Genomic DNA, 11,812 nt, shown 5'->3' with positions numbered 1-11,812 from the left:
CAATTCATCAACATTGTTTCGCATGTCAACAACACCATAAATATGGAAATCAAAGTTGTCAGAAAGGAAGACAAAGAGATACAGAATCAACAACACAAACATGACACTGGAAAGAAAGGCATGTTTGAAAGCATAAAGGAGGCAAGAAGAAAACAAAAGATTGCAAGCTCAAAGGCTTACAAAGATCAAGGGGCATTAGAAAAATGCTAGCAGGAAAATACAGTTACATAACAAGAAACAAAGGTAACAATATAGGCATATAAATATTGACTCGAGAGTATGGTTGCTTGTGACATAATATGCATGCTATTTTCAAACCAATGAAAATAAAGGATAGAAATAAAAATAGACATTAAGTCATGCTGAATATCCCACAGGCTGTTATATGTGTACATTTCGCCTTAACTGAAATATGCCATTATTGTTGAATAGATTTCAAATCCTGGAGTCTATAAAAAAGGATTTGGGTGCTTCGCAACCATTCTAAGTCAATTTATGTATGGTTTTCATATCAACTGCTTCTGCTAGAGTGCCATTTTCATCCTTATTCCACCAATCAAACAAGAAGTTGTCGACAGCCAGACGGAACCAAGGTGAAAGCTTAATTCCATCTTCACCAGCATCTGCTTTCCTTATGAGCTCCTTCAACTGCTCTTTGCTTACGTACTTAACATCAGCAACCTCTTCTGGATTGGGATGCATGGCAACATCCCGAACAATGAAAACAAGGTAATCCACTGCAATAAAACACACAGATCAAAAAGAGCTATTTTATTTGACATTTTAAAACTGCTCTGAAACACATACAGTCATGGTAGAAACACGCAATATATAGAAATGTTGTTTACTCTGCAGAACCCAACACTTGATCCAAAAATTGAAAATCTGAAATCATCACGTACATTCATGCTCCCCCCACTTTCCATCAGAAGGAGCCTTATAAAGTATGCGACCAAGTGGCACAAATTGATCGACTGGAACATCTTCTGCAGCAATGCCTAGTTCATCATACATCTTCCTTTGGGCTGCATTTCTGACCCCTAGACACCAATGACAAATATAAATTGCTTCAGTTGGGCACTGTAGATGGTAAAAAATGGAATCATAACAAAAATATTGATGCCCAGCAACTAGAAGTGAAAACAAGGATTAAAAAATGCCTAAACTGTTCTCCTCAATGAGCTCAGACTCCCTGTAGAGAGGATGGCTGCAGCAGGTATTTGTCCATACCAAAGGGAATGTCACCTTTGTTGCAGAACGTTGCTGGAAATAAATGGCCAGTGGTCTACCAGTAAGTAAGGTGGACGTTTCAAGTAGAATATCAAATGAAACATGCTTGCAGCACTACTTTATTTGAATCAATATGAGACTCAGTTTCATTTCTAACTAGGGAAAAACTCTGCACAACGTGAATATTTCCTCTCAAACTTTGAAGTGTAAAGACCCTTGCTTTACATAGAGAGATGAAACTGCAAGTACTCTGTAGGTTCCAATTCACCATAGAATATGGATCACAACTGTTGCCTTACGCCTAGTTACGTCTTTTCCACTTGAAAGAATGAGATTTTTTTCAATGCTTGAGTGAACTTTTATTTACACTATCTAAAAGAGTCTAAACTTAGACATCTAGATTATAAACCTGGATCTAAATATTAAGAAGCCTATCCCAAATTTAATTGAGGAAAGTTCAATTAAGTGATTAGTGGGTGGCAAACCAGTAATCATAATATTTTTCCAGTAAAGTCAGATGACTTTTAGAACAACACGGTGCCATAGGTGGATGTTCCACTTTCAAGGAATTGAGATATAACAAGTACATATATCCAAAGACACCTTCCAACAAAAATAAGCAGTTGACCCGTCAAAGATAGGAACTAAAACTGATAATTAATTGTGCAACAACAATTATCCCTTCAGACTGAACTGTAGATACAGCATTGAGAGAGCCATAACAACTGAATGGATCAAATTACAACTAGCTCAGGCACTATTCCCTTCCATGTTATGTGCATTTGTTTGATAAAAATAACATAATGTAAATTCATGTTATCTCTCCAAAATGCCCTTTTTGAAAATTCACTGAATCTCCTCCCTCTTTCTACAAGCTCCCTGTGGTAAAATCCCTTCGGTAGAGTTTAACATTCTGTTGGAGACCATTTGCACAATCATGTGCAAACACAAACTGTTCAAGCTGTGCATGATTACAATAAAATATGAGAAGTTCAAAATTAAAATACCAAAACTTGGACAGATACATAGTAATGAAGAGAGATCAACCAAATTCAAGATCAAATTAACATAGTTGCAATTTGAGTCTAAAAAGTTTGTAAAGTTGCACACCCATTTGAAACATTATGAACAGTCCCATTTATTTTTTTTGCAAATGTCCCAAATATATCTCTAGTCATAGCGATCAATTTTCTCATACATTGGAGAACGAGGATTATAGTCATCAATGGCTAGTTCAAACTTTTGACACTTTCAGATTCGTAGAATGGCTGACTCATTTACTACCATCCCTTAAAACTGTTATGTAGGATATACAAAACTGGTCTGACCTTTAAAGGAACACAAATATTAAAGGAACACAAATATTAATAAAAAGTGTTTTTCAATGAAAATTTGTCTTTGCCACCCAGCTGGTGAAGGAATTTGGAAGACTACTTTCTTATCGCATTTTAATCAAGGGAGAAAAAAGGCTTCCTCCACATGAAACCCATCAACTGTTACATATTAGAATTTGTGAATATTCTGAAGAATCAAACATACAACTATTATCGATGAAATAACATACAGATACCCTTCGAAATCATATCGGAATATCAGACCTAAGAGTAGAATCATTAAATCTACTCATCCGAAATGGCTGAAACTTCAAGCAACTGAACTGGAAAGAGGAAGAGGACTTGGCTGAAAAGTTATTCCTTCAGCAATTATACTGGAAAATCACTTGGGATTCCATAGGCACTGGAACCATAATTCATGAAGTTATGGATGCACTAATTGAGTTTTCCTCTTCCTCAGAGTGGAATTTCCAGACTGCAGCCATGAGACTGCTACTGCTACATTTGGGCTGTCTAGACCTAACGGTCTTTTGTACCTGCAATAAATTGGACTTAATGGTGTTCTTGTGTACATGTAACAAATTGAACTGATGCATCAGAACATGGCCTCTGACATAAAAGTAATTAAGATCGCTCCACTACAGTCGTTGGATATTGCAATAGTTTTGCATTTGCATGATCGTTGCTTGCATTTTATAGGGCAGTATGGAGTTGTGTGGCTTGCACTGGTCAGATTTTTCATGTTTATTATTGTCATATCTGTCATATTTATTAAAGGTAAGTTTTTGGCTATAAACTGAATTTTGAGGGAGGTTAGAATGATCTCTAAGCATCTGAAATAAGATGGTTTACTAGTTTGTAATATTTAATGATTGCAATACAATCTTGCATGTGTAATAAGTTGTTAAGATAGCGTTTTCTATGCAATCATTGCATGAATGAAGTACCTGTTGATGCCTCTCTGAAATAGTAATTAACTTTCTATGGCTTGGACTATCATTGAAACGGTTTTATCATTAATCATGCTTGTGGTGTTAATATTTATATCGCTTAAATCATGATGGAAGAATTTGTGTTACCCATAATGCTTATGGTTTTTGTTCACCATTAGTTTCACTTTCTCACAAATAGTCTGAGAATGAACAACAAATTAAGTGTTGCCCTTGATTCTTCTTGCGTTGCTCTCTCTTAATTGTTTTCATTCCTTATTATGAGAAGAATGGTTGAAATATAAATAGAAGCTATATATGATGCACTTTCTTAGTCCTGTCATGAAACTTTTGGTATCTTGTAAAACATAAGATCTGATAACTGTCACATCATATCAAAATTGTTAACAATATGGACAACATTAGACAAATTGATTTTTAGGTTTCTAAATATCGCAGAAAGGATTTGATTACTTTCAACAATACCTGAATTTTTTATTTTGAATGGAAAATCTAATTATACAATAACAAAGTCAGAATTATATTTTTGAAGTTCTTTAATAAACTTTTTGCCATCTTGGTTAAATATTTACGATCTTTGAAACTACATGGCTTGGACATTTTTCGGAAAGGACCAGTTGTATCATTGAATGTAATCGTGTGCACTCTTTGGTGTTTGTGATGTGAGAGCTTATTTTATCACACAAACAAAGTGATGCTTATGAAGATGCCTCTAAGATCCTTATCGAAATTTTGAAAATTTAAGTTCTTTAAGCTCAGACATAATTTACAGCAATGTCAAAACACCAGAACTACCCTATATTTATCCACATTTTATAAAATAATGCAAAGGATCTAAACGAATTTCTATTCTCGACAGAAAATGTAGAAGTTTGTTTCTTGTACATTAATCATCATTGAAGTGTCTTGAGGGTATATCAATCAATCAGGGACCTATGCTAACCTCTATGAAACTCAGACTAAAACTTCGTCATGGATGATTAATGAATAATAGAGCTTCTTCTTCATATTGAATCTATACTATTCTGTGCACTGTTGGCATTGGTGCATCATGTAAGATGCCCTCGTCTATTAAAACTGTACTAAAATTTGATCCTGACATTCGAACCTCCACACAAAATATGATCAATAAATGCTATCATGCATATGTTAACCAAACATGTTGCCCCATGTTGATTATTACGGGAATGTTAGTGGGGTGTTGAACAGCCAGGGAATCTTCATCCTCTTATTGCTTATCTATTACATTCTTTGGTGAGGGGAGCCAAAATATTTATTCTGGCATAGGGACTTTTACCCCTTTCTTATTGTTCGCACGAGAATTCATAAGATGAATAATATCATCAAACATTTGCACTTGAATATCCGCAATTAAAGGTTTGTCACCGCTGATAGTAGATCTCCCTTGAGGGAGGGTTTGAATTCCTCGTTAATCATTTTTCCTTTATGATGAATTGGAAATTAGTGAATTTGATGTTTTGGAGTACTGAAGAGAACATAATGGAAGACTCTGAAAAAGGACTTGTGATGCCAAACATGTCCTGCTTGATTTTCATTCAGTTAAAATAACCTGAAATATTTTGCAGATATGAACTGGTATCAGGGAGTTCGGAATAATAAGGCTAAAGCCTTTCAATGTGGGTATAAATTTCAAATAGGAATTTCGTATACCTTTTTCAAGTTAACAATCAAAATTGAAGATAATCTGATGAAAAACTAGACTCTTTTGATTTTATAATTAGCTGCTTGCGTAATGGAACTTCCATCCTTTATAAATTGCCTTTTCAGTGATTTATTGTTATTGAGAGCAATAATAAATGGTTCCTGAACAGGATATTGTGGAGAGAGTGGCAGTCATCTTTAGTGACAAAAATCAAATACCAATCGAGAAATTTGTTTTCAGATTGAAGGTGAATCAATCATATAAGTTGGATTTCCCAGAAAATGACCTTGAATATGCTTTAAGAGCTTTTCTTATCAAGTTGTCAGCCTCTGAGTCAATGCTTCAGCCACTTCCGGATGGTATGTATTTTGTTATTCCGATCGTTTGTATTTTGTTATATGCAAATTTAGGACTTTGCCAGAATATACACAAACACAACACACCACTGTTTCAAAAGTAATTTTAAAGCCAACACAAGAATATTTATCTCAAGAAATATTATGATGTTTGTTTCCCACATACCTAAATTTTCTTGGCAGAGGCCTCACAATGACCCCTACAAATGAAGCTCTAGCAATAGAACACTCTTATGTAAACCTCTTTTCTGCCCTCAGAGAAATCATGGGCTTCTCATCTTTAAGATCCTACTTAACTACATAACCAAACTCTCAAAGTAAGTACTGGATTTAATAGTTGATAGAAAAAGGCCTAGCACAGTTTACAAAACCCCCAGCACTAGTACTTGGCTTCACTACTGTCAGAATCATCGTCTGACATGTAAACTCTTTGTCGATCGCTGTCAGATGAGGAATCCTCTTCAAAGACAACATTATAATGTGGGGTAGATTCCTGTTCAGATAGTTTCTTATTTTGTACAGAGTTAATATGCTCAGGATCTTTTCTCTGTTCAATTTCCTGATCACCACTAGTTTTCTCCACGGCAATATAATGTGAATTTTCACGGTCATCTATTGATAAGTGTGTCTGGTTCTCACTTATTGCATGAGTACTTGAAGATTGAGGGATAACAGCCGCAGCAAAGACAACTGAGACTCCTTGTACATTCTCCATGGAAACTGACATGGGAGGTAGATCTAAACCATTTGATCTATCACATGTTGAACTCGCTGTATTTAGAACCGGCTTGATATTATAATTTGACTTTTCTCTCAAAATAGATGCTTCCTGTAAAGTAGAATAAGAATGAAAAGATTTCAAGCCTTCACAAACTGCAGATGCAAGGATAGCTTGTAAATATCCAGTATTGAGATTATCTGCAGAAATATCATCAGTATCGCCCTTTGGCCTTTTCTTAGATGAAAAATCTTCAGTTAAGGATTTTCGAATTCTTGGAACAGCTGTGGATAAACTTTCTTTTACCAACTGCATTGCAGACTCAAGACTATTCTGAATTGATGCAGATGCCGGCAGGGCAGCAGCAATCACTACAGGGACCATTTCAGGGGCATTGCTGTTTTGAATTGGGTCATGATAGACAGAAACATTCTTATCCTGACAATCACATGGTTGTTCCATAGTCTCATGTTTGGCATCATTTTCAGCCCCCTCTTCTGGTGTTGATATTTTATTAGTATGAGGATATGCAGGCCCTACAGGGTTATGGTTAAAATCTGTGGTATCTGATTTCTTGAAAACCATCTTACCCTTTTCCATTTTTACTTTACTGTCAGGCTCCTGAGAGAAGTGGGAACCTGGGCCTGGCATTATCTTTCCAGAGTCATCCTCCATATTAGTCTGCCATTCACCACTGTTGGGACTCTTGACAGAAGTTTCTTTGTTGGCCTCTGAAATGCACCCCTTAGTACAATGATTTTTGACACTGGCCATATTCTCCTCCAAATCACTACTTGCACAGTCAATTTTTGGCAACTTAGTTTTCTCTGAGGCTCTACTTCCTCGCATTCCACAATCGAAACAACGACATAAGATGCCATCATTTGACAAAAGGGCTTGTTGAATATGATGCTGCCGAAGGGCTTTGTGGACTATCAGAGAAAATGCATTCTTGAAAACGACAGAACAAACTTCACATTCAAAACAGTTACACTTTTCTCCTGCTTCAAATGCAGAATCTAGACAATGATGTTTCCTTTTCATAGACATACTTTGAAAGCCATGATGATTCTCCAAGTGCTTTTCAAGTACCTCAGGAGTCAAGAGCATTTCCTCACAAACAAGACACCATGCAGATATCCCATCTGACTGATCCAACCACCTCTTCCAGTTCTGATCAGATATCAGTGTGGAATGAGTATCTGGTACTGCCACTTCCTTTTTTTCTTCTTGTGATTGAGTCTGTACTACTTTATTTGTATGTCGCTGATCTTGAATCTCAGCATATAACTTGTGAGCACTGCCCAGTAAATGAAGCATAAAGCAGGGCCAGCTTTTACACCATATCATACAATATGTGCATAAATATCCCATGTTTTCTAAATGTCCCATATCCTTCACCTTCTTGAGCCTATTGCTTAAACAAACTTTTTGCAATTGAAATTTGTGTTTATATGCATGCAAATGGCTCTCCCGGTCATTCACATGAATGAACTTTTTTTCGCAAACTAGGCAAGTAGATGTTCTCAAGGACTTGATATGCACACTAGAAAATAAGTGCAGAACAAAATCATCTATGGCTTCACATTTTACTGAGCACAAAAGGCATTCCAGATTTATGCCAACTTTGGAGCAATCACTTGATGAGCCAGAAAGTAGCTGAATAATCCCAGTCAATTCTGGCAAGTTATCTTTTGAAAATGCGACCTTGTGCGACATCACCAGATGTAACTCCAAAGCAATACTGCAACTGAATGCAATGCCACAAGGAGGGCACTTGTAAGTCTGGTCAGCAAATCTTGCTACCTTGAAACCACGACTCATGCACCGTTCATGGGTTCGACGTGTTGAACGTGCCTGGTTTTCGCCTGGCTGGTGCAGGTGGTGAGCTGCAGAGCGTCGGAGTGAGTTTTTCCGTTGTGCTGGTGAGCTGCAGGCGCGAGTCAGCCCGTTCTGTGAGTTTTCGGAGTGTTCTGGTGACCTGGTGAACTGCAGGGGAGGGAGCTGCGGAGTGCCAGGTCGAATTGGTCAGGAGCAGCACGTGGAAAATTCGAATTGAAATGGGAATTAACTCACGGGTGGCAGACAACGATGGAAATCGGTCCTCCTGTCAGACGCAGTTAATGCGGAAGGTGCGGAGCTCGCTGTGGCGGAGCTGGGCGGGGATCGCGTTGGGTGGAGGAATTGTCCGGTGGCCGGAGCCGGAGGTTTTTTCGGGCGGCACCGGAAACAGGACAATTCCTCTGCCTCGTTAGACTACTCCAAAAAAAAAACATTGACTTCTTAAATTTTTGCAACAACTTATAAAGTTTATTAAAATTTTGAAAATTATTATATTAATCAAATATTTTAAAAATTAAAAATCAAATTTTTTATTATTGACTATGGTATAAGAAAATACAATTTTTAGGATCTTTTAAATATAATTGTCAAGAAAAAAATTATTTATTAAAAATAACAATCATTGAATCAATCCTTTCTCTATTAGTTCAATTCATTTTTTAATAAAATTAATATTGAAATTAACTTAATACATCAATTATTATACCTACTCGCACGTATTCATAATTTCATTGACTTGCTATTAGTTTTGCTTTGACTAAAAAAATATAAAATCTATCCAAAGTTTAACATTATGAAATTAAATTTATTATTTTTAAATAAAATTTATTTCTATTTATCTCAAATATGATTTGTTGAAATGTTTCGCCTCTTATTGTGTAATGATGGTAAGAATTGACTTTTGTGTACTCTATTATTAATTATTATGTATTATATCACTATTTTGTTTTGGTCAAATAAGAGTGGAGCCTTCTATTAACCACAAGAAAGATTACATATGATACATGTCTTTACAAATGTAAGGACCATCAAGGGCTAACCCTATGAAGAGTAACCAATTACATAACTTGAAATAAACCTGACACCCTCAACCTGAGGCTTACAAAATAAGTCACCATCCATGATCCAACCCGATGGCCATTCAATGAGACCCCCAGTGATCCGACTGTTATTACAGAATTCGCTTCAAAGGTGAGCTCGGTCTTTATCAGCTTTACGGATTCGACAGGGTAAATAAACAGTCAAAGTGTAAAACTTCGGGTCCGTTTTTGGACCTAGCCTCCTCCTATGTTGAGGCCCGATGTCCTTTCGATCTAGATCCCGTGAGATCCAATGGTCACGAACACTGTCATCTCGGCAACATGCACCCCTTTTACCCGGTTCACAAACCCGATAAGGATTGTGAGCCGTTATTTTATAAATGTTCGGGTCCGGTGTGAAACTTAAGCTCCGATCACTTTGAGAACCCAAAAACCACACGATTAAGCCCCTATTGATCTGACGGTCCTCCGAGATATCAAAACGGAAACCTGCACGATCTTTACCTTCTTTTCGGACCCGATGAAGATTATAAACCGCGAATCTAAAAAACTTCGGGTCCGCTTGAATAGTTAACCTTCGATTACTTTTCCACCCGATGGCCATTCGATGACGAAGGCTGTCAAGATCTGTGGCCGGCGACCTTCTAAGATGCCTGTTGTTTACCAAGTGCCTCTCCCCTATAGAAAGCTCTGTTTTGAGCATTTTCCTTCTCTTTATATTTTTTCTTTGGGGATCAACGGTTAAGAATGACTTACGCTTCCGCTTTCTCCTGCTACCACTAGTCTTCCTTCTTTTTCATTCCTAATAGTTTGGAAGTTTTCCATGTCTTTGGCCGCCTGTCTTTGGCAATCCTCATGCAATTTCCCCGAGGGTGTCGAATCCCAAGCATACCTGCTATAACTTTCCTTGCAAGACACTCCTTCATTCGCCAGACGATCAGCTAGCATATTGGCTTTTCTTCGCACATGAATGAAGCTGGTTGTTCTCAGGGTTTGTAGGTGGGAGTGAATTCGCTGAAAGACTTGCAAGAGCCGCCAATGTTTTGAAACTTTTCCAGGTGCTTTTCCATTACAGATCTTCTTGGCCGCATTAATAACCAGTTTAGAGTCTACTTCAATGATGACATTATGAGAGTTTGACTCAATTAGTATTTCCAGGCATTGCTCTAAGGCCATGAGCTCCACCATGTTATTAGTGGCAGTCCCCAAATGACTATGAAAGATGTCCTTTATGCACCCCTACTCATCTCTGATGACCCCGCCAAAACCAGCCATCCCTGGGTTACCTTTAGAGGCTCCATCTATGTTAATTTTCAAGAAACCATGAGGAGGAGGTTGCCAAAAGTCTTTACCAACGTTTATCTGGCTCACATCTTTGTGTATGCTCTGGGGAACTAGCACATGGAGGCCCAATTGCAACAATATACTAGCATCCTGGGGTAGAGTCGGGTTCTCAGGAGGTCTCCCTAACATGGCACCAACAGTGCCTTTGAGCTGTCTTATTATTTGTGTAATAGTGTTCTGGGTTGAGCTAGTTTTGTTCTTGAAAATCCTGCCATTACATTCTTTCTAGACATCCCAGAATAAAAATTATGGAACCAGAGTCCAAGCTTTTTTGATGATCTCATTACTTGAGAAGTATTTTCTCCAATTCTTCGAAGTGTTGGTAATACTAAGGCTATCCCTGTCAGTGTGTCTGAAGATTGAGGCCACCCAATCCCACAAGGTAGAAGTGGATGGGCAAAGATTAAGTGTGTGTTCCATCATCTCCTCTTGTGAACCACATAAATAACATTGGATGGGCCAAAAAAACGTCTTTTCAAAAGATTTTCTCAAGTTAGAATTTTCTTTTGTTGAACCAACCACATAAACAACTTTATTTTCATCCAATGTCGGTTTTGCCAAATGTCCTTCCATACCTTATCAGGGTTTTGATAATCAAACCCTATGGCTATTCGTTTGGCTTCTTTGAGGTTAAAGTTACCTTCTGTGTTTCTTCCCCATCTAAGTTGGTCATATGAGGATGATACCAAAATCTTCCTCTGTTCCAAGTCCATAGCAAGAGAGTCTGCTTGAGCTTTCAAAGGGCTCTCTTCCCTATAGCCTAGATCCTTCCATATTCTCTGTTTCCCATTATTCATTACCTGATCCTAGAAGTCACTTACCATGCATAAACCTTTGTTGTTAGTATCATTCTTGAGATCGGTTAGTTCTTCCCTAAACAAGTTTGGTTCTTGTTGCTAGTTGTCCACCCAGAATTTTGCCAGGTTCCCAGCTCTGATCTCCTAGAAGCTGTGCTGCTGGACAATGTCTCTATTTTCCCAAGCAAGATTCCAAATGTGGGAGCCCTTGATAAGCCTAGACATTTGAATATGATCCCTCTCTTGCCAATTATTTGCATATTTCTGTTTCCAAAGCTTGACCCATAGGGTTTCCGATTCCTTAAGCCACCTCCACCAAAGCTTTGCGCCCGAAACTCTGCTGAGAGTTTCAGGGTCATGAAACCCCAAAACTCCATGGGCCTTAGGTTTTTAGAGCTTATCCCAAGCTACCAAAGCCCATTTCTTTTTCTCTTCCCCTTTGCCCCAGAGAAAATCCCTTTGAATGTCCCTGATCTATTGCAAAACTCCTTTAGGAGTAGGAAGAGCTGACATCATGAAAATGGGTATGGCCTGCAGG

General features: G+C 37.8%; 1 protein-coding gene across 1 annotated transcript; it reads right to left on the bottom strand.

Moving 5' to 3' along the window:
* Positions 1–207: 207 nt before the first annotated feature.
* LOC149216496 (isopentenyl-diphosphate Delta-isomerase I-like) lies at positions 208–1,026 on the bottom strand. Its single transcript, XM_089391207.1, has 2 exons — positions 903–1,026; positions 208–737 (listed from the first exon to the last, which is right to left on the bottom strand). The coding sequence occupies exons 1-2, from the start codon at positions 1,012–1,014 to the stop codon at positions 484–486; spliced, it is 366 nt and encodes a 121-aa protein (XP_089247333.1). The 5' UTR covers positions 1,015–1,026; the 3' UTR covers positions 208–483.
* Positions 1,027–11,812: the final 10,786 nt, after the last annotated feature.

This window comes from Pinus tabuliformis, chromosome 1_1 (assembly GCF_031772625.1).
Source record: "Pinus tabuliformis cultivar Carrire ecotype Pingquan chromosome 1_1, CPIR1, whole genome shotgun sequence".
NCBI classification, from domain to species: Eukaryota; Viridiplantae; Streptophyta; class Pinopsida; order Pinales; family Pinaceae; genus Pinus; species Pinus tabuliformis.
Note: the sequence above shows the minus strand (reverse complement) of the source record. Positions and strands in the feature narration are given on the sequence as shown.